Raw genomic sequence first — 24,207 nt, forward strand, 5'->3', positions numbered from 1 at the left:
GCCCTGGTAGCCACTCCGTTCATAGTAATCACAGCTTAAATGTGAGATTGCGTCCATTCAATGTGGATGCTATCTTTCGAAAAAGCAGATCGCTTTTTTGATGTGCTTTGGCAGTGTGGATGCTCTCTTTCAGAAGATGTTTTTTTGGAAGATCTCTTCCAGAAAAACTTCTTCCGAAAGAAGCCTGCAGTCTAGACGTAGCCTCAGAGAAAAGCCACAAGAATGATTAAAGGATTCGAAAATATCCTTTATAGTGATAGACTGAAATAGTTCGGTCCATTTAGATTAACAAAGAGCAGGTTAAGACATAACTTCATTAAAGTCTGTAAGTATATGTGGAAGAAAAACTTAACAATGAGCTCTTCAATCTAGCAGAAAAAGATGTAACATGATGCAATGGCTGGAAGTTAAACTAGACAAATTCAGACTGGATATAAGGCATACATTTTTAACTGTGAGAATAATTAACCATGAAATAGTTTATAAAGCATCTTGGTGGATTATCCATTTCTAACAAATTTTAAATCAAGATTTTCTAAAATATATGTTGTAGGATCTATTTGGGGGAAATTCTATGGGTTGTGTTATACATGAGATCAGGCAAGAAGATGACAGGGTTTGGGTTTTTTCACCGAATTGGAAAACATCTTCATGCTGACCTGGCCAAGATGGCAGACTATTATACCAGTTGCCACCTGAAACCAAATATGACTAAGACGGTTTTGAGCATCTTCCACCTCTGTAATAAAAGCAATAAATATGAGTTAAACATCTTTGTCAATGACAAACAAATAAAATGTGTCTTGCTGAACTACTCATTGAATTACTGCTGCCAAAATCAGGACCAGGAATAAATAAACAGCACATTAGCTGGTTTGATATGAGAGACAGGTGCACAGATACTTCACACATTAGCTCTGGCATTGTGATATTCCTAAGGTCGTTCGCCTCACACAAAATTGCTCAACATCTGCATCATCATAGGCACCAGTGCCACACTCCTATTCCATAGTACTAGTTCTTAGTGCAGGGGCAGACAAAATATGGCCAAGGGCCGGATCCAGCCCATGACCCAGTGGCAGTCTCAGGCAGGCTCCTTGCCTACTCCATCTCTGCACACTGCAAAGAGTCCAGAGGGAGGGGAGGAGAGGCTTTGTGTGCAATCCCCATGCCCTAGCACAATCTCGCCTCTCTCACTGGCCAGAAACCAGCCAATGGGAGCTTTCTGTTTGTAGTACTGGCAGCATGCAAATTACCCACCCCCTCTGGGCTTGCAGCATTCAGAACAGTGGATGAACCCAGCAGCTGCTTTGAGAGGCATGCGGGAGCATGGAAGGCAGGGAGCCTGACTGATGAACCTGCTGGGCTGCTGGCTGGGAGCCGCCCAGGTAAGTGTCTGCTGGCCAGAGCCTGCCTTCCACCACTTCCCCCTTCTGCACCCAACCTCCATCCCAGACCCCACAACTTCTCTGTTAATATAATGGAAGAGTGCAGCCCTTGACCATTTACCAAATTCTCCAAGTGCCCCTCCTACTTCAAAATTTGGCCACCCCTGTGTTAATAACATATTCCTCCACATATTCACTGCAGCGAGTCTACAGTCAGACTGGTGGACAAAACTACACGTCAATTCAAGTCTGTCACTGTACACAGATATCTTCAGTCATCCCAGAACATGACTGATATTAAGCATTCAGTCTCTTAGCACTAACCATTTGGTGTGACAAGTGGTTAACTAGATGTTTGTAGTGGTTTCCTTGTCACCGATCCAACCATTGGTCTCCTGGGATTTGACCTGGCATGTCATTTCTGCTGAGTATGTTATGAATTGGCCAAGGAATATGTGCAGTGAACCCTACATATGTCTCAATGATGACCTGTTTTCTCAGTGAGATCTCTGTCTGTCAATGACACATGTTGTCGATGACTCTGAACTAACTGGTGTCATAATGGCCCTTTGTTCTGCAGATGAAGCTGCTCTCAGGTGGCTTGGCAAGCACTGGAAATGCTAGAGGAACTACAAGGTCTCAGTTGTCCCCTGGCCTTGGAATCTGTAAACAGTAAGATCGAATCTTCCATTAGAAAATTTGGAAATTAGTCTTCCTGAGTGCAGAGGAAATCTGGAATTATTTCCTCTTGCTTCAGACTTCTTCAGGGGAACTGAGGCGTAACTCAAAAACCATAAGGAACTCGTAAATCAGAATTTGAGTGAACTTCAGACCCTTCTGAGGGTCTGTTTTCCTAACGAGCCACATCGTGAAAAGAGGTGACTCACTGATCATTTCATTCCAAATGCTGCTGACTGCAGCACTGTTTTAGCTAGTACTAGAAGAACTGATAGGCCTATCCTCTGATAAGAACATGCACTCAACTTTGTGCAATCAGGAACTCAATAGACTTTGGTCCTGAGAGGGGAGCTGCTAAACTAGATCTTTAAAAGCCTTTAAACATCTCTTCCTATTTTCAGCCTCATATCTTTGTAAGTCAAGTTTCTAAGGCTTTTTTAATTAAAAGGATTTGAGACTCTGCCTTCTCCCATTTACCTTTATCTGAGACATCATTCATCAGCAAATCAAGCCTCATCTCATCAAGCAGAAATGTAGAAGTATGTTGTACCTCCAAATAGGTGCTTAAATCTCACAAAGATTATTTTAAAAAGAAGTTGCATCGGTAAGTAGAAAAAACAGTATAGCTGATTCTTCTGAAGAGAAGGAAAAGGTTGGAGGAGAAGAAAGTTATCAGAAGGAGAAAAAAAAAGCCAGGTGACTAGAAAGGGCTTACAAATAAAGAAACACACAGAAACAGGTGCTAGACAGGAAAAAGAAGTATGGAACAAGAGACAGCAAAGTCACAGAACTTGGGTAGAGGACTCCAAGAGGAAGAAGTCACCCAGCATTCAGTACCTTCAGGAGACAAGAGGCCCTATCTGCTTTTCTGAGTCTGTATACTTCAAGGACTACGGACTGTGGTAAGGAATCAGTGCCCATCCCAAAGAATACCTCGGAGTGGTAAGGAAACAGAGGCAGAGACATGGATTTGGTGTTTATCATTTTATTTTATCTGAATCCTCTTGTGCCTTATGTTACTAAGTATTAAACAGCTTAAATGTGCTAGATTCTGAGCCAAGTGTCTCTATCTGTTAATTGCTTCATAACTGCTGTGTGCTCCTGAGAGATTTAAACTATAATCAGGAGGTTCATGTGTTTAGGATAGAGTTCTGGGAGAGGGGTGTGTTTAAGTGCCAAGGAATCTGACCAAAGGGATTCTTGGATCCAGAGCAGCAGATCCCCTCAGCACTCATAGTGGGTGCTAACTAGGATTTTTATGTATGTGTTTGTGTTGTGATGGCATCTAGGGACTCTAGCCCAGAAACGGCCACAATATGCTGAGACAGCCTGGGTCTATAGAACAGAATGTCCCTGGCCACATACTATGGCTTTATTCCGGGCATCTGAGAGATCTGCAGGGTTATTATTGATCTGGCGCAGCCTAGTTGATTGCAGATGATCACAATTAACAGTGATTAATTGCCAGTTCATGGTCAGACAATGTCCCCTCCTGACCTTAAGTCCAATATTCAGAGATTTTATCTGAGGCAGAGTATATGATCCAAAAGTGCCATCCAGCACTGACCTATGAAGACTTCAGTCCTCTAAGGCCAGTTTTCCTTAATACTTCCCTGTTGCTGATAAAATCAAGCTATCTTATAGCTAATAGTCACTGCTGGCAATGTAGATGAAATGCCTTCAGCCTTCTAATGTCTTGATGAGGCAATATCCATGTTTCAGATCCCTGGGTATGTCTATACTGCACACTTATTTTGAAATAAGATATTCTGGAATAGTTATTCCAAAATAGCACATCTACACTGTAGGGAAGCCACAAAATTAGTCTGAGGCAGGCTTCCCTAATGTGGACATGCTATCTCGATGTAGAGACCCCAGAAGTACTGGGGAGGAATAACTTAGAGTGGTCCTGGGGAGGGGTTATTTCAAAAGAGCATCAGTGGAGCATCTGTACACGCCTTATTTTGAAATAGCTATTTTGGAATAGGCATTATTCCTCATAGAATGAAGTTTACAGATTTCAGAATAAGCCATCTGTTATTTCAAAAATTATTTCAAAATAACAGAATGGCTGTGTAGACGCTCTCATTGGTATTTCAAAATACTGCTAGTTATCTCAAAATAACACATACTCTACAAGAGGATAAGGAGTGCACAGGTTTGATAGATCCATACTTTTGTATATAATGTCACCTTATTTAGCCTCCAGATTCTGTGTATATTCTTTTTGACTAATGCTACTACTTCTCCTTAAGATGGCTGGCTACGCAGATTTTATAACAGTTTTGCTGCCAAGAGAGCTGAAATGATCCACCACTTCCACAACTTGTTCAGCAGCAGTTGTCTTGTGTTTCAATTCTTTGTACTTCTGTGTTTGTCCCTGAAACCTTTTGTCCAAGGACATCATTCCACATGCTGGAAGCTCTTTAGTGTGTCTTAGTGTTCATGTCATTTGAGTCCTGGCCTAAAAGGACATCATTATCCTCATAATCTAGGTTGGTGAAAGGCATTAAACTGGCAGTTATGCTAGTATTTGCAGAGATATGTTAATAGCCCCAATCTATTGTACAGCAGAACAAGGCAGGTCTAAATTTCACCCAGATTTAGTGTAGAACCTGTCAGACCTATGGGTCCCCCATCATAACTTTGCTCTGGAGTCATTGTGTAGATCTTGAATAAACCTCAAGAGGATGTCAGGAACCCTAGTGCCTCATAGAGGACAGGTCTATCAGTTGAATTGAAAGGTATACCATTAGGTATGCTGCTGTCAAAAAAGGATTAAATTGGCATCAGATAAAAATAATGAAGAGGAAGGTTAGTGTCCATTGTAGATTGCACAATAGTGAAGTCCAATTTCTCTGGACAATAGCATTTCACAAGGAGTGGCTGGGGCCTGTGAATAGTATGCAGGTAAAAAAAACTTTTCTGGGACAGAAAGCAGTGTTATTGTCCTGTAACTGCTAGTCCTGGGCCTTTCCTTTTATAAAGTAGGATATTGATCCCTTGCTTCTACTCCAGTTATCTTCCCAGTTCCAAGTTCAGAGAAAAAAAATGAGTTGCTTCAAGATAGTTATGTGCTGTATCATAATATTTTTTCCACCTTTGCAGGGCTTTTTGCACTGAACATGCTTTACCATCAGCCATATTTATCGACATGAATGCATGAAGTCCAATTTTGGGAAAATGATTGAGTAGCTTTGAATGCAGGTCATAAATTATTAGATCTTATTCTCTCTTCTGCCTCTTTTGCCAAGTTCTAAAAATAAACTTCACGATCCACTTGTGCTTTTGTCTGAACCATACTTGTAAAACTTTATGGTCAGCAACATCATGGCACTATCTGGTCTCGGATTTCTTTTGCAGCATTTCATCAGACAAATAAGCATCTCACTTCTAGCATTTCCATTTTGGATGACTGTCCTAATGGCTGTCCAAGCTTTTTCTACATCATCAGGGCGAGCACTAAATGCATTGATTGTGTTATGCACTGTGACAGATGACTTGTTAGTAAGTGCTAAATTCTTATAAGTATCTTTTTTGTATTTTATGTATCATAACAGGCACATTCTTGTGTTAAAATCAGTTGGTAATTGCCATTTTAGCAACAAGGAGACAATAACCAATATTTCCTGGGGATTCTACACTTCTGTAGGCCCAATATGACCTTACTAAACTATAATTCCAGACCATTATACAATCCAGCTCTTTCCTTGTCTGGTCATCCTTGGATATCCAGATTTCCTGATGGCTGTGTTAAGTTCCTGAACCATGTACCCGGAAATCTCATGGAGCTGTCATTTATTGCTCCAGAGCAGGCCTGAGAATAGACTCAAAGCCATTTCTGGGACACCTTAGGCTATGTCTAGACTGCAAGCCTCTTTCGAAAGAGAGCGTCTAGACCGCATGCAGAACTTTCGAAAAAGCAAGCCGCTTTTTCGAAAGAAAGCACCCAGTGAGTCTGGATGCTCTCTTTCGAAGAAGCCCTAGTTACATTCAAGAACGCCTTCTTTCGAAAGAGCACTTTCGAAAGAAGGCATTCTTCCTCGTGCAATGAGGTTTACCGCCGTCGAAAGAAAAGCCGCATTCTTTCGATTTAATTTCGAAAGAACGCGGCTGCAGTCTAGACGCAGGTGAAGTTTTTTCGGAAAAAGGCTACTTTTCCTGAAAAAACCCCTGAGTCTGGACACAGCCTTGGTGTGGCATTCATGTGCCCAAGTATAATAAAACTTGTTGTGTGGCAGAACAAATTGGTTCACTGATATTAAAATTCATCTTTATTAGCAACTGTAGCTTTCTCAGTGGGAGAATAGGCTACAGTGATTGACAGCTGCCCATGACAATGAATCAACCTGGCATATAGCAGTTGATCAGAAACAGGGTTCCACATTATGAGGGATTTATGAAAGGGGGGGTGGAAGACAAGTGTCATCCTCTTTATGTGACTGTTTACTCCAGAATGCAGTAAGCTTGAATTTTCCACTGAAGGCTGAATATTTTTCATGAATGTTGCTTTAGGGTATGTCTACACTTGCTCCTTAATCCAAACTAGGGATGCAAATGTAGCCTATCGAAATTGCTCATTTTTTGTGGAGTAACGTTAGTTCTAACCAAGAGGTTGGATTCGAACTAATGCGTCCCGGAGTGCACTTCCTGGTTCGAATCAGCTGGTGAGCGGAATAGCGCGCGGGCGAGATTATGCTAATGAAGCGCGGGATATTTAAATCTCCGCTTCATTAGCAATTTCGGTCGGCTACATTTGCATCCCTAGTTCGAACTAGGGAGCAAGTATAGACGTACCCTCAGTTATCCAGCAACTTCAACGCTGTATGTTTTCAACTCCCAGGCAAATGAAATCTAGTACCTGATTTCATTTAGGGTTAGTGCATCCCAGGTGTCAGTCTGGATTTTCTCAAGTCTGGCAAGGACACCAGAGGCTTTATGGTTTTTGTACAAGAAGCTTTTTGCGGAAGAGATCTTCCACAAAAACTTCTTGTGCAAAAGTGTGTCCACACCGCAAAAGCGAATCACCAAAGCGATGCGCTTTTGCACAAGAGAGCATCCACACTGCATTGATGCTCTTGTGCAAAAAAGTTCTGATAACCATTCTGTTAATGGCAATCAGAGCACCTGTGCTTTTTCTGATGGGCTCTTTTTCAGCAAGAAACCCCACACGCACCTTTTTGCGCAAGAGCTGTAGAGCAAAAAGGAGTTATTCCTCATGGAGAGAGGAATAACTCTACCGGCAAAAGCCTTCTGTCCTGTTGATTTACTGTATTTTTTTTTATTGGCGCAAAAACACACTTGAGGTGTGGACGCTCTGCCGGTTTTTACTCAAAAACAGACCTTTTTGTGCAAAAACCTTGTAGTGTAGACATAACCATGGAGTTCAGCCTAAAGTATGGACTATGTAGCTCAAGCTCAAGTCCCAAATTATGCTAATCACTTCCCATATACATAACAACAGGTCCTTTGCTCTGAAATCCTTACAATCAAAATCAATGACAAGTAGGAGTAGGTGGATAAGAAAAAGAGACAGAGGAGTCCAAGCTAAAAATGAGACAATAACACTGCTTCTGTTCTGTTTATAATTACAAAATTTCAGTTATATATCATTAGATATAGCACTCTTCAGGGATGTGGGTGTTCTTTGTCTAGAAGTGGTTCACTAATTCCAAAAACCTGGAAAACCTAAGGCAGATGGTAGCTCTTTTAATTCTTATCAGAGAGGCTGACCATTGATTTTTAAAACTTATAACCTTCGGATTAAGTTTATGGTATAAAGAAAAAACAGTTCCAAAATGAGATGGTTATAGAGAAGAGCTCTAAGTCCCAATTCTGCAGCCTTTAGGTCCTTAATTTCTGCTGAAAACAGTGAAAAGTTTGCTTGTATAAAACTATAGAACTAAACCCACAATTAATGTAAGTGGGTATTTTGAGCAGTAATTTTTGCTAGCACCTTGTAAATGTATCTATCCCTTTTATTTTTCCATTTCATATCTGATGTATTTGAGGGAAGCGATTCAGGCTTATGCCAGCTTTACTCTTTAACCCAAACATCCTGGTCTTTTTCACACGCACTTTTCCTTTCCCAAAGGAGAGTTAGCAAACTGGTATCTCTTGGAGCTATTGCACAGTGATCATAATATCACGCTTTTTAGCATATATGCTTATGTGTGACATCAAGCAAGTTGTAAAACTGGAGAGCCTGTTCAGTCCCTAAGTATTATGGAGTATTTCATATTTATATATCTAAATGAAATTCCAAGCACATTCTGCAAAGGGCACCTTACAGGGTACATATTATGTTAGAGGTTCACAGACAAATCACATTATTAGTGTACCTCTGTTAACTTTTGGCCTGCGTAGCAAAGAGCATTGTTTCTCCCATGCTGCTTCCAGTTTGCCTCATAAATGCGCTGAAGATCTCATTCTGTCCATATCATTCTACACAAGTGCCCCTGAGTTTGTACTCTAAATCAGATATAAAATTTGCTGGCTTTCTGCCAGGCAAGAAAAAGACACCTCATTTACATTCACATAAACCATTTTATGGTGAATCAGGTTCACGATGATTTTGATTATCTGAAAATGATGGGTTCCAACCTGGAAACGCCAGCCATCTGTTCACAAAGAAACAAAAATATGCTGTTTTCTTCCTCATCCTTTAAAAGACTTCGTGGTTAGGAGTCACATAGCTTGACAGTTATCATTGCATTGGTAAGCGTATCAGAACAAACTTATATCATGATGCACTACTGAATCAGGAAACTGACATGTTAATCATCTAAGCAGTGAGTTTTCTATGTATTTGAACATGCAACTATTTATATTTGCTAGATTGCTAAAGATTGGTTGTTCAGTGAAAGGCTGTGTCTAGACTACATGGCTCCATTGACAGAGCCATATAAATGAGTTTATTCAGCATAGTCAAAGAAGCGGGGATTTAAATAATCCCCGCTTCATTAAAATAAACATGGCCACCGTGCTGTGCCGATGATCAGCTGATTCTTTGTCGACCGCTCTGGTATGCCTCGTGAAATGAGGTTTACCGGAGCAGTCGACAAAGGAAGCCTTTGTCGTCCACACTGTGTCTAGACTGCTGCGTTGTGCCGGATCAGCTGATCCTCGGCACAGCGCGGTGGCCATGTTTATTTGAATGAAGCAGGAATTATTTAAATTGCCGCTTCTTTGACTATGCCGAATAAACTAATTTACATGGCTCCGTCAACAGAGCCATGTATTCTAGACACACCCATGGTGTCACATAATGTAAAACAGCACAGTAGTATCCTTATTGTTGTTTCGAACAATTGAATTTTGGTGGCCTCTGAAATTATTTGTAAACTCATTCTTATTTGCTGGAGAGTAAGTTCCACATCACAAAATGACATTATAATTTACACAAATTAACAAGTTATTTTAGCAGTCTCTGCAGAAAGAAGAATTGAGCTTATAGAGAGAATGAACTTGTTGCATGGGTTCCTCTGCAAGAATCACAGCAGGAAGGCAATGTGGGGAAGCTTGCACTCACACTGCTCATTTGACCATATTATGAGTCAGGGCCAAATCCCATTCTATACCTGTGTCAGCACAGGCGATGTCATTGTTCTACACCAGGATATTTGAGAGGGAAATTTGACTGACGTTTTCAGTGCAGTTGTGATGCCAACATACCTGATTGTTCTTGGGATCAAACCTGGGACTTTGGAATCTTAATGCATGAGGCTGTATTGCATGAACTGGCCATAGCAGACTAATCAATATATAGCTGTGCTAGGTGCTATTAGAGGGGGACAGAGTGCTAGACCAAATAGGCATGGATTACACTCCCACACAGAATTATTAAGTAGATTTTTAATAGACTTAAAATACCTTATAAATAGCGTTCAGGTAGAAAAAGAGAACTAAATGGCTACCCACATTTTTCTGTCTCAGGAGCCTTATCCAAGGGACGTATTACATTTTACTCAAGGGTGTTGGCTGTCCTGTTTTACTGATCCTGGTGCAGTTATAACTCTTTTGCCTTATTCAGAGTTTGGTCTTTGAGGAATGAACTGTGGCTGAAGAGTGAAGCCTTAGTTTTGAATTTCTTTGCAATTTTGTGACAAAAATGTAATATTTTTCCAAGAGGCTTTTCTGTGTTTGTTTTTGCAATAGATAACACTGAGGGAGATTACTCATCTTCTAAAAATGGTGGCAACATTTCGGAATATATTAAAGGAGGAAAAAGGTTAGGAATAGCAAATGTTGAAAAATCTATTAAAATCTATTCCCTTGAGGAAGTATAATATTAATTTGCATGATTAATTCCCAGCATCTCAGGAATTCACTGAAACCCATCTTGAACTTCTTTATTTGATTTATTTCATTTTGTTGCTGTGTGATTTATGCAATAAAGCAAATAAATGAGTGGCTGATTTATCTCACTGTTCCACTTGTGCAACAAAGCATACAACTGAACGGTGGAAGAGAGATGGAGCCAACTGATGTAAAGTGATTAATTGATTGTATGCTAATGACATTTAGATCTACAAAGACACTCATTTCAGATTTTTGATCATTTTCAACATTTCATGTACATGAGCTTCAAGGAGCACAATTAACAGTATTCCTTCCAAAGTTAAACTTCTATAAGCAATACAATCTGATTATATTATAGGTTGAGTTTTTTGGGGGTTTTGTTTTTAGCTGTAGAATAAATACATCATAGGCAACTGCACTGCAGATTTCCCCTGTATTTTCCCTTCAAAGTGCTTTAGCCAGTATTGGTGACACTGTTGCTAGTTTCTCACTAAGGCTTGGTACATATTCTGTCCTTACCCTCTCTCCTGAGGCTCCCAGCAAGAGGAAGAATTAGTTCCAGTAGCAATGATGCTTGTCTGAGTCAGAGGAAAATATGAGACTGAAGCTCAATCCAGACAAAAGGCCTTTCTGATGTCATAGGAGAGCATCTAAAAGATGTTAGACTACAGGCATGTCTACAATAGCAAGTTTCTGCATGGTAAAGCAGCTTTTAGTGCTCCTAGCTGTAAGCCATACACACTGCCAAATTTGAATTTCCCGGGCTTCATTAGCATAAAGCCGGCTCCGCCATTTTTAAAAGCCGGCTAGTGCGAACCCCGTGCCGCGCGGCTACACGCGGCACGGGCTAGATAGTTCGAACTACGTAGCCATTCCGATCTATCTGTACACCACTAAACAAAGAAGAATCTGCCATTCTTTCTCCACCAGCTCCCAGTATATTCCACTTCCCTTCAGACAGCATGTGGCAATCAGCATCCATCTGTCTGAGGAGGATAAAGGGTTCCCTTGAGAACCAATCAACATGCTCCTTACTTGTCTAGAAGTGTTTCTGTTGGCCAATGCCTATTCAATATCTCCCTATTCATTTTTTGTGGGGATGATATTGCATGCCTAGATGCGTCCAATATCTGGAGCTATGTTGTGAGAAACCCTTCTGGATCACATATATGTGAGGGGCCCTCTTCCAGGCCACATGTAACTTGGACTCAATATAGACATTTTGAAACAGCACAGCTGTGAAAACCGTGTTGAAAGCCATACATGCCAAGGAAATGGTGCAGTGGCTCAGAAAAAGGAAAATTAATGTTAGTCGGTGATGATTTAAAAATAGATTTAGTTTAAAAGTCAGAACCAAATTAATGTAAAAAAGGTTACTAGCTCCTTCTTACCATTTTTTCTCATCTGTTTATAACTTAATTATTTTTCATAACTGCAGGGAATATTCAGTAAAGCCCAAAAAATACAGTGTTCTTAAATCAGAAAGAAAATCCATACTATTCCAGCAGTAAAATTGCTCAGGGTCATGGGTGCTCTCCTCAGGGTGTGGCGATAACCTACCATGCCTTTTGCCGCCCTCTATATACCAATGAAACTTAAACCTGTGTCACATCTGATTATTCAGTTGGACTATATTGTGGAATTAATTATTATTCTTGTGAATATCACTCTTATTAGCAGCCATTTTTGAGTTAAATATGTGTAATAACCATATCAAGTTGGTAAGTTAAAAAGTTAAAAACACAAAGTAGGAGGGCAGAACACCTGAAAATACTATATGGGTGTTTTTCAAAAAACAAAGCCTAGATTATCAACCTGGAAGATGCACTGTATTGACAGAATTCATTACTTCTTCGATCACATATCTGATATACACGTTACATATAAGTTTTTGATTTTTTTTAAAGAGTTTGAGTTGTTTCTATGAAACTTAATCTGGGCTCCTGCAACATGGCAAGAATTTCCTGTAACCCAAGGAAATTTCACACAGCAGTTGGCTAAAGAAGATTCAGTATTTCCTATAAAATCTATAGAGCTTGTAACACAACTATTTAAATTCACTTGAGCCCATTATTTGGACCAATTTTTTTTAAATATAAAAGATATTTGAAATATGAAGAGATTCTGTGAAGTATTGTAACCTGTAATGAATAGAGATACTATAGTTTCCTGGAAATTAATCTGTGCTATATTTTCTAACAAACAGCATACAAAATTATAACAGTTTCTGCAGAACTGACTATCAAGATTGGCACCTGCAGTGAACTTGCTTGCCTTTAGAAAGCTCCTGTTTTCAAATGTGATGTCATTTAGTTTCATTATTTTAAATGAAGAGAAGTGCTTGTGATCACTAAAGTGCTGCTTTTAACATTGACCTTTTGTTCATAAATGTGCCCTTCTACGGACACTGTTTGGTATTATGTGTATGGGAAAAATGGCATTAAGTAATTTTATAGAACTGTAAAACTATGTAAAACTGATAGTACAATAGCTTTTCTATCTCAGATACATAATAGGCCAGTTTCTCATATCCAGTTCCAGAGTCTCAAGTTGAGCTATCCAAAGTCAGCAGCCACTTTTCAAAATTTCTAACTTGATAACTTCAAGTGATCTTTGCTCCAAACCAAAGGCTTTATACCTAGTACAAACAGTGCAGGGGAAACAATGAATGTAAGTTTTATATGCTGTTACCTGAAATATTCAGGAAAGGGCATTTTGGCTGCTGTAACCTGATAAGAATGACTGATGCTTAACTCATATTTCTTTATTTAATTATTATATTATATGAATGCACCAAATTACATGAGTCTTGCTTACTAGAAACATGGAAGTGTACTGGCTGATAATCAGTGAATGACCTCTTACAAATGGCTACATTCATTATCTGAGATGTTTTTGATTGATTCCATCCTCCTTCTCCCATATCACCCTTTTGCTTTCTTCCCCAGGTTTCTCAGTGGAGCTGTGATGTGAGGGAGGCTTCTAGTACTACACCAGAGAGGGAAGGCCTCATTCTGGGTCATGTAAGAGTAGGGCCCAATCTACCCTAAATATTGAGCCCTCAATGCTTAGTGTGGTTTTGCTGCGAAAAGCGTCTATAAAAATGGCATTGTAAGGCTCTGAGTTTGTGTCTTGCCAATTCTGTACCAAATAGGTCAGCTCCCAGATAAAAAGATGATTTTTCCAACTTTCATCCCTGGGAAAAAACAGCCTTTTATATGGAACTCTTTGAGACCAAACATGAACCAGCATGATATCATCCTTACCATCACTTTAAGAGAAGTTTTACACTGTACTGCATCTGAGTAATATTCAGTGTTGCACTGTAATGACTCCATTTTGGGAACAATATTTGAAAGGCCCTCAGTGCCTTATACTTCAGTCCCATTTTCAAAAGGGACATAGATACCGTAAAATCGTGAGTATAATGTGCACTTCCCCCCCCCCCCTGTTTTTTTATGCTCAAAGCCGGGGTACGCATTATACATAGGAGCAATTTTTTAAAGTTTTAAACTTCCCTTCCCCTCCGCATGGAAATTTTCCTGCTGTAGCACAGTTCGGGGGCCGCCGCCCTGCCAAGCTCCCTGACTCGCTGCCTGCCCGGTGCTCCTTCAGGCTGCCCCAGGGGTCCCCGGGGGTCCCTGTGGCAGATGTGAGCTCGGCGCAGCGTGCGGGCAGCTCTCTGCTGCGTGCACATTTCCCGGGTGAGCCTGCAGGTAGGAGCAGCACGTCCCTCCCTCACGCTCTCTTGCAGCCCAGGGCCACATCCAGGAAGCAGGTGAGGCTGGTCTTGGTGCTGGTGGGTCGGTTCCTGGCTCCTGGGACAGTGGGGCAGGCCGTGTTGCCACCCACAGCACCCGGGCAGCTGTCCGGGAGGGTGGGGGGTAGGTTTCAAACTCCGCCGCCGGCTCCCTGGGCTGCACATGTGTTTCCCTGTAGCTTCAGATCTGGTTTAAGGATAATTAATGTTGTGTTCCAGTTTAGTAGAGACCAAGAAATTCTGGATTTCAGAAACAGGTTACCTCCCGTTCTCCTGTACAATGGGGTGCGCATTGTACATAGGAGTTCATTTTTTTCATTATGCCAAGATTCTAAAGTCAGGGTGTGCATTATACATAGGCGCGCATTATACTCACGATTTTACAGTACCTAACTTCCACTTTTGGTGCTTGTGTCAACGATTTAAATGATCAGAACCCCCTACCTAGTTGCTGCCTAGCCCAGAGGAGACTAAAGTCCATCCGTGAAGTCCACACAGTTTCTGCAAGTGAACATGCACAAATCTGACTGAGTCCTGACAGCACTGAGCTTCTTTGCCCCTGGTTCACGCCTAAGCCCCAGTGGGATTCCACAAAGGAAGCATTCCTCTGTGAGGGCCAATTCAGTAAATTTGCTTTGAGAACTCCCCAGGCCACATCAGGGTCCACACAAAACAATGATGGTGATAATGCCTTCATTTCTTATAGCCTAGAGTTTGGAGAATTTACCCAGGCCATGCAGATGCAGGTTCAAATCCTCAAAGACTTGAATCCAAAAACATCCACTCAATGTGCAGTGGCAGTTAAAAAGCAAACAGAATATTAGGAATCATTAAAAAAAGGACAGAGAATATCTTATTGCCTTTATATAAGTCCATGGTATGTCCATATCTTAACCATTGCATACAGATGTGGTCACCTCATCTCAAAAAAGATATATTGGCATTGGAAAAGGTTCAGAAAAGGGCAAAAAAATGCTTAGGGGTTTTTAACGGGTCCCATATAAAGAGATATTAAAAAGACTGAGACTTTTCAGTTTAGAAAAGAGGAGACTAAGGGGAGATATGATAGAAGTCTATAAAATCATGAGAAATATGGACATAGTGAATAAGGAAAAGATATTTACTTGTTCCCATAACATAACAGCTAAGGCTCACCAAATGAAATTAATAGGTAACAGGTTTAAAACAAGCAAAAGGAAGTTTTTCTTCACACAGTGCACAGTCAGTCTGTGAAACTCCTTGCCAGAGGATGTTGTGAAGACCAGAACTGCAACAGAGTTCAAAAAAGAACTAGATAAATTCATGGAGGTTAGGTCCATCAATACTTATTAGCCAGAATAGGTAGGAATGGTGTTTCTAGCCTCGGTTTGTCAAGGACTGGAAATAGTTGACAGATGAAGGATCACTTGATAATTGGCCATTCTTATGTTCTTAATCTAAGTCTCCTATTTTAGTGCCTTAATCACCGGATTATGAGTTAGTCTGGTGGGGCTTTCTCAATTTCTCCTTTAAAAACTCCCACTTCGTCCAACACGCTCTTTGGAGCTGAGATTTAAACTGGACTTTTCCATAGCCCAGTAGAGTACCTTAACCACTGAGTTATAGCCTTGTTCTTTCACTCATTATTGCTAACTTAGGTGAGTCCCAGCTCAGTTGGCTGGCTTCTGTGAATCCCATTCTCACATGTCTAACTTACACTATGATTATATAGGGAGCCTGGGCACCAAATTGTCCCATATAATGTAGAGGAAGCCTAGGCACTGTACATGGAGCTGGGGGATTCCACTCGACCTAAGTTAGGTGCTACAATGCTGACTCCTTTGTGGGTGTTGCCTTTAGGAGCGTAAATGTTACTGAAATTTCTGGATGCCAGGGAACTTCTGACAGTTCGGTACCTAGTTTGTTCTGAGATGATTGGCAAATTCTGAGAGGCAGATCGAACACATTCTTGGGAAACAACGCATAGTCCTGTGGCACCCTAGCCCTGGTCTACACTAGGGAGTTAGTGTACAGAACTCCCTTTATTTTGAAATAACAATCGGAGTGTCCACACTACCAAGCCTGTTATTTCAAAATAAGAGGCTGGTTATTTTAAAATAACTCCTGCTTTCTTTTGGGAATAAGCTTATTTTGAAATAGTTTTTTGGGACTTATTATATAAAATTTCATTATTTTGAAATAATTTCCTAGTATAGACATGCCCTTAGAGACTAACAAAAATATATATAGTATCATTAGCCTTTGTGGGCAAAACTCACTTCATGCCCACAAAAGCTTATGATATTATATTTATTTTTGTTAGTCTCTAAGGTGCCACAGGATTACTAGTTGTTTTTAAAGTTACAGACTAACATGGCTTCCTCTCTAAGTCATTCTTGCAAAAGACTGTTTAATATGTTTCGTGCAGGGTTAGTACATGATAGAGGAAATGGTAACAGAATCTTGGAAGGAGCACCCAAGGAAACAGGTAGGCCTGAGACCTTGGACACAGAGCTGTGTTTTGCTGGACTCCTGTAGCGGGCTCCATGTGTTTACCCATTGCTACTGTTTCATTCTACATTATCCAGTGCAGTAACAGGAACTTTGTGTATAATTTAGATAAAAAGAAACTTGAGTCTATGTTCATTTATTTTTTACCCATAGGCTACGTCTAGACTGGCAAGATTTTCTGCAAATGCTTTTAACGGAAAAGTTTTTCCGTTAACTGCATTTGTGGAAAAGAATGTCTAGATTGGCACGGATGCTTTTCCACAAAAGCACTTTTTGCGGAAAAGCGTCCGTGCCAATGTAGACGCAGTTTTGCGCAAGAAAGCCCTGATCGCCATTTTCGCGATCGGGGCTTTTTTGCGCAAAACAATAACATGTTGTCTACACTGGCCCTCTTACGCAAAAGCATTTGTGCAAGAGGGCTTTTGCCCGCATGGGAGCAACATAGTATTTCCGCAAGAATACTGACAATATTACATGAGATCGTCAGTGTTCTTGTGCAAATTCAAGTGGCCAGTGTAGACAGCTGGCAAGTTTTTCCGCAAAAGCAGCTGAAAATCATTTTGCGGAAAAACTTGCCAGTCTAGACACAGCCATAAGGTTTTAATCTATTCCAGATAGTCACAAATTTTTGAGACTCAAACACAGGACACCATGAATACGTTTACCTTCTGTTATCCTAGAGAAACTATACACTTTAGAGTTCAGTAGACCTGATTTGCCCTTTTGCCTATACTTTGGGCACCCTTCACTAGACCACTTACCCTAAGTCCAGTATCTAGTTCATTGTGAGAGCCAGAAATGTATTTTGCTTAGATGACCAATCATGGGTTATGACACAGAAAAAATACATTAAGTAGAGGGAATGTCAATTCACAAATGGGTCACTTCATTTTAAATCATCAGTTATCTCGGTAATATTGCCTTTACGAGTTTAGTTAGGAATATAATTTGAGATAGCAATACAAACTCATAAACTTGCCAGACCTCTGTCCCATTTTGTACCTGTACAGTGTATGTGTCTATGTGTACACATCTGTACTTGTGTGTGTGTGTGTGTGTGTGTGTGTGTGAAAACTCAGGATGAGGCTTTGCTATGAAGAAGATATCTGGGAAATAAGCCAGTTTCAGTGGTTCCAGGAGAATTTTCAGAATTACAGAGTGGCATCGGAATATACTTATAGTTAAATATACAAATGTCTCAAATTATCACAGCAAATGGCAATTGACTGCGTATGATGCATCTGGCATTGATATCAGATCAAACCACATACTGGGCTTTTAATCAAAATATATTTATCTCCTTGTTGACATTAATATCAAGCTTCAGCTTCAGCTTCTGGATTATGTTTGCTTATGATCCAGAGAGAAGCCATCTTAATTTTTTCATATTTAAATATTGATTGTTCTGCTTTTGGCCTGCTAGACAACAGCATATCCCATATGTGAATATGACATTACCATCACTAGGAAAGATGCAATCATTTTCAGAATATTGTCTTGCTGAATGTGGATAATAAATTGCTCGACTACAGTCATTGGTTTTGGCCAGAGGCACCTGTCCCATCCTGCAGAAAGATGACCTCTGGCAAAATATTGGGATTATTGTTTCCCATCTGGAGTCAGCTCAGGAAGTTCCAGATGTCAGAGTTCTGGCTCATCAATGTGCCAGATTCTGAACAAAAGTTCCGAGGAGCAGGGTGGGTTTTATGGGTGGAATATATACCTCACGCTGCTGTTTAGGAGACAGTGCCAGCTTAATGTTATTTCAGCAAAAGCTCACCTTAAAATGAAAATATCATTTTGGAACCATTTTAGATTAACCACTGATGCCAGTGTTCTGCTTTCTGGCATTGTGTATGAACGATGAAGAATACAGTGACTTCGTAGGTCACTCTATATCGTCTCCCAAATGGCTTAGCTTCACCAGCCATAAAATGGGGCTAATGATCCCTTTGTAATGCTTCTTGAGCTATGCTGACAAAAAGCACTGTATAAAAGTTATGAATATAGTATAACTATATTTGCATAGTAGTTGGAAGTCACAAAAGCGGACATAATGTAATAATATGAAAAGCACTTTGGATCAGATTGTGTAGGGCCTTTGGGTCAGATTGTGTTGCACAAGGAGAGAGAGAAGGTACAAGGAGCCAGAATCATGTGCATGTGCAAGGACTGCTTGAGGGCAGCACCATCAGCATCCCTATCATCCCTACGTGGTGAGCAGAGCGCGCTCCCAATAAGGAGGGGAGCATTTGTGCTGGATGCTCTAAGTAAGCGGAACATGGGCCTCAAGCACAAGGTCTTGAGGAGCTTCTACTCCTCATCATTTTCTCTTCTCCTTCACAATAAGGCTATGCCTTAAAGTTACAATCTAGCCTCTTGAATCATTTGCTATTCACGGAGAGGTACTGATAAGAATTAGGGATGTTAAATATTGGTTAATTGAATAGTCAATTCACCTCATGCATTCTTATCAGTTAGTTGACTATTCTGTAGTCCCCGAGGGTGGAGCCAGTAGCCAGTGTGCTCCAGTCCCACTCCGAGGGAGTCTCCTGCCACTCTGTGATGCTGCCTCTTTATCAGAGGCAGCAGCGTAGGGTGCCAAGCAGGAACTGGCCTATGAGGAGATCCAGTTTAAACACCAGCTTCTCTTGCGGACCGGCTGCCTGCCACCCCGCACTGCAGCAGCCTCTGTCTGAGGGTGGGGTCTGAGCTCCCAGACCTGGCGCAAACCTGAACTGAGTCAGGCTGACGGGCCACCTGGCTCCTAATACACTTTAAATGAATAGCTGCGGGGGGGGAGGGAGAGGGTAGGTCCCAGACACAGCACAAGTCAAGACCGAGCCAAGATGCTGGTCAGCCTGCTAAAAAAATTACTTCCGGGGGAGGGGAGGAATGCATGTAGTCTATAGCATTAACCTATATGCTTTTGTTTATTGGTTAATTGACTAGACTATTATATCCCTAGTAAGAATCCTGAGATCACACCTATGTTGTCTTCCACTCTCAAGACCCTTGGATAATTTCTCCCTTTTTTGTACATATCATCTACTCTGCCTGAATGAGGCTCTTTTCTGTACCTTTCACACTAAACAGTCAGACAGGTCAGTGGTAAGCAACACAAGACATCCCTTCACATCAACCCTGCTATCATCCTCTGGGAGTTTTTTGGATTGAGAGTTTGGGAATGAAAATCCCAGATCTGAGGCCGTTGGCATTTGAGGGTGTGTTTTTCACAAGGCAAAAACATTGCATCACAGGGTAATTGGATGGTGAGATGGTGGGTTGTCACCAATCTTGTCATCTGGGCCATTATTAAAACTTCAAGCGTTATCTCTTTATTTTGGCTGCACTCTCTTGTAATTGCTAAGACATAATGCTATCTCTCCCTTCTATTCTGAGATCCTCCTACGATTTTGCTTATACTGTAGTCCCAGCAAGTCCAAGGAGTCTATACGTTTGAAATTGCCACAAAGGTCTTTCATATGCCTGGTATTTGTTCTGTAATTGACAAGAACAGTGACAGGGGAAAAGATGCAATACTAAGCAGCAAAGCTCCCGTTAACAAGAAAACTAAGTTCTAAAGTAGAGAACAGGTTTCATTTAAATGCGTTCTTGGGGTGAGTGTTTGCATTTGATTAGGAACTCAGAAATACACTGTGATGAATAGCAAAGAGAATACCTTACCAGATTTGACTAATGAGATTGTCACTGTAATATTTTGGTGCCTGTCTCCACCTGAAGCTCATTTGCTTCTCAGGTTCATTACATTTTAACTGTGTAGCCATTTTATGATGCAGTAAGGTCAGTTCCACAGCTACCATTAGGACTGGCAAAGTGCAATGTGTGGCACTCTGAATTAACACCAATGCATTTTTAATACCTCAAATAATTTGTACTTTATTCTCCAGTTTTTGCTGGGTTTTTTTCCATTTATATATATGAAAACAAGGTCTGAATATTTGTTTCTAAAAATCGTATTGGCAGTGCCTACTGTTTATAACACACATGTAATGAAGCTTTGTATGCTCTGTGATGCTTATCTATGATTAGGGCTTATTGACTGCTGGGATTGTATTGTCACAGGACTAGCTGTGGAATTTCCTCTGTGATGAGAGACCCACAGAAACCACTACATCTTTTGTTAGGTAGCCTCATCTAGCAGAACAATGGTAGTGTGCTGTTTTGATCAGATGAACAGGATGGCACCAGTAACAAAAATCTGTTTCTCATCCCTTTCTCCTATTCTCAGGTTGGTTTATTCCTGAGATAATGCTCAGCTAGAGCAGTGTGTCTCAACCAGTGGTACCCTTAGGAGTACTCGAGAAGTCTGGGGGGCACATCAACACAACTGAAATTTGGAGAAAACTGAATTTTTGTTTTAAGTTTTACAGCGCTTTATTGTTTTTGTACTTTTTACATCTGACAATGTTGTCACTCGCCTAACTACAATTAAGATGTTTAAACAAATGTGTTGCAATGGTAGAAAACATTTATGTCTGAAAACTGTAGGTATTGGGGGTATTTATTCCATTGTTTTGAAAAAGGGGTACTTTATTTAAAAAAGTTGAGAAACACTGAGCTAGGGGATCACACTTTTTACAATGATGCAGATGGAGTGACATTGAGAATTAGTATGCAACTGATGGTAGCCTGGGACTTGCTGTGTCCCACTGTGGAGAGGTGCAGCTATTTGGACTTCTCCTACAGTCTTAGAAATGTTGTCAGATAAACTGTTCTGTGGGGGAGATGATGGAGTCCCTTGGAAGATATCCTGGGAGGTGGAAGGGAGTGTGGATTCCCACACTTTGCAGGAGAAAGAATTTTCCTGAGGGCGGGGAAAGCAAGTATAGTACTTTTACCCCTTCTATACACAAAGGACATGTAGCTCTTCAAACACCAAATGGCTCTGAATGGAGGGATGGAGGTCACTTCTCTTTCCCTGCTTCCCCCCAAAGCTGTATTGTGTTTGCTTTCTTACCGTCTTTTCCCTCACGTACATAGTGTATGTGTAAACTGTTAGAAATGATAGCATTGTTTCCTTGCGGTTTACCAGTTTGTTTTATTTATTTATTTTTACTGTTTTTCTATTTGTTTCCATTCTGCTGCAGAAATCTGATCACCACAGAACTCCTTGCCAAAATTCCACAGAAACCAGGGGGTATTGGGGATCTTGCCAAAGAATTTAGATCCAATATGCTGCACAATACACAGGGCTCTGCCTCTGATACACAGCGACACACTGGTTGGTTTTTGAACTACTGTACTGTATGCGTCCCAAATTTGTGTTTAGGTTTAAATGTAATTAAAATGTTAAACAGAAGTTTACATGGACTGTGAATCCTTCCATGTGTCTGCTTTGCTGTTGGGGGACTAAAAATGTTTTCACTGGCTAATTTGTGGGGATGAATGTACACCTCCTCCTATCCTCAACCCTGCATGTCTTTTGTGCCCAGCCTCTTCCTTTCTTCTCACTCAGATGCAAGTCAGAACTTAACGACGTGGCTATATGCACATATTACAAATAGGAATATGTGTGACTATAGAAAGAAAACACAAAAGAATGCAAAGATATTTCCTGCTTGGAAAAAAGGGCCAAATACTCCTCGTAGATACACATACGTGCATGCCATTATATTAAATGTGAGCTGAATATCCATGTCTGAGGGCAGAATTTGGCCCCCAGTGTTTATGCAGTCTTTTTTCTGGAGAAGTCTATTATTTCTAGAGATAGATATTGCTTCCTTTGCCTTGACCCACCCCCCCCCCCCACCCCCCCGTATGCCATGTAATATGAAGGGAGTACAAATCCTTTAGAGATGACAGTTATTATTCCAATGCAAATTAGGAGAGTGACATTCTTTTTAAAAATCCCTAAATTAGATGTCACTGTTTTCAAACAATTCCATTACAGAGCGGATATGTGCTCAACGTGCACACGACTGGTGGATTAGCCCAAAATTTGAAAAGTCTCTGGAACCAGGATCTAAACATTATTAAAAAGTTAACAGTGAGATCCCATTTGTTAGACTGGAAGGTTCTGTGATTGGAGTGCTATCTAGAAGAAAGTTCTCCTAAGTGGAACACTGCTGAACTAATTTGTGCTGACATGGAGCTATTCTGGAAATCTGTGCTGGAGATTCTGGAAATCTGTGCATCAAACAAAGGACACTGCTGTTTTAGTAAACTTTCCTGCCAGCCTCAATATTAAGTGTGAGGATTATGATCATCAGTAGGCAGTCTTCTAGGATGCAAGGAGAGTGTTTCCTCTTATGTGTTCATTTGTATCTGTTCAAATCATTACAAACTTCATTCACGACCCCTATATGTCTTTTCTGTATATGCTTTGAATGGCTGTATATTCCCACTTCATGTAAGTACAGAGCATGCTCTTTCTTTTGCCTTCAAGCAGAGTTATAAAAATTCATTAAAAGAAGAAATTTCTTGCATTCCTCTTTATCTAATGTATATGCATGTTTCTTCCTCTGCCCCCTTAACCTCTCAGACCCCATCTTCAAAGCATAAGCACAAACTCTGCACACTGAATTACGAATGATGGTGATTCTTTCCTGTACCTGGCGTGCTAGCAAAGATTGCTGATTTCAAGTTACCTACTGTACCACTCTGTATTTTTGGAATGAGGCCAAACAAGCCTTTTTTTTCTATTTTCAGAAATAGACATGTGAATACATAAACCAGACATAATATTCACTGGCAAACTGATTATTCAATTCGTTCACTGGCAGGAAAGCATCCTAGCTAAAGCCCACATATTATGAGTCTGAATTCTCTCTTTTAATCGGTAAAATATCCTGCCTAATAGGACATTACCATTTTTTCTGATGTATTATTCATTAAAGTTTAACTGTTTTCACAATCAATCTCAGGATCACTGTTCCCATTTTTTACTGCAAGTGTGAGCCCAACCTTGGTCCAGAACAGCTGCTTGTCAATCAGATGTCACTTCATGAATGCCCTTGCATAATTCTCTCCTCTAATTAGAGAAGGAAAAATAAAGGTTTAAGATTATTTGCAGAGTTCACTTGATGCCAGAGGTGTGTGTGTGTGTGTGTGTGTGTGTGTGTGTTCTTGACTAGTGCAGTTGTACTTTATAACATGAAATTTTTAAACCTTACAATTAAATCTCCTGTCACCCTCTATACAATGCTCTATTTGATAATGACGCAGAAGTGGAAGTTTTACTTTATATAAGACCATTATCTTTAATAAATACTTAACTGTTAACATAGAATTCCCTCATGATGTTTTTTAAGAGGATATGATGCAATCACCAGTTATATCTTTGGTAGATATTGTAAGAGATAAGAAATAGTTTTTGCAACATATAGATATGGATGTGTAGATATCTGTGTATCTATAGATAATAAAGACACTGTATTAAAAGTAATTCTTAGACTCTGTTAACTTGTTCTTGCCATCTCAAAAATAAAAGGGAATCACAGGAATTATAATCCCTAATTACCATTTTATTACCCAGAGGAAAGCCTTTGGAAACTCTTGTATATTTTCAGTCACATTAATATGAGAATTGCATGTATCTGAGCAGTAAGGAAAGCAGAGAAGTGGTCA

General features: G+C 40.4%; 1 protein-coding gene across 2 annotated transcripts in view; it reads left to right on the forward strand.

Moving 5' to 3' along the window:
• The window catches only part of TAFA5 (TAFA chemokine like family member 5), a 665,524-nt gene that overhangs the window by 629,080 nt on the left and 12,237 nt on the right, over positions 1–24,207 (forward strand). Inside the window, exon 4 of one of the 2 annotated variants that reach the window (XM_089778743.1) lies at positions 21,729–21,862. The exons of the other annotated variant lie outside the window; for it this stretch is intronic. Coding sequence (XP_089634869.1) covers positions 21,729–21,806 — 78 coding nt within the window. The 3' untranslated portion in view covers positions 21,807–21,862. The remainder of the gene's footprint in view (positions 1–21,728; positions 21,863–24,207) is intronic. 2 annotated transcript variants of the gene reach the window in all.

The sequence above is a fragment of the Pelodiscus sinensis genome, chromosome 1 (genome assembly GCF_052426305.1).
Source record: "Pelodiscus sinensis isolate ZL-2025 chromosome 1, ASM5242630v1, whole genome shotgun sequence".
NCBI lineage: Eukaryota > Metazoa > Chordata > Testudines > Trionychidae > Pelodiscus > Pelodiscus sinensis.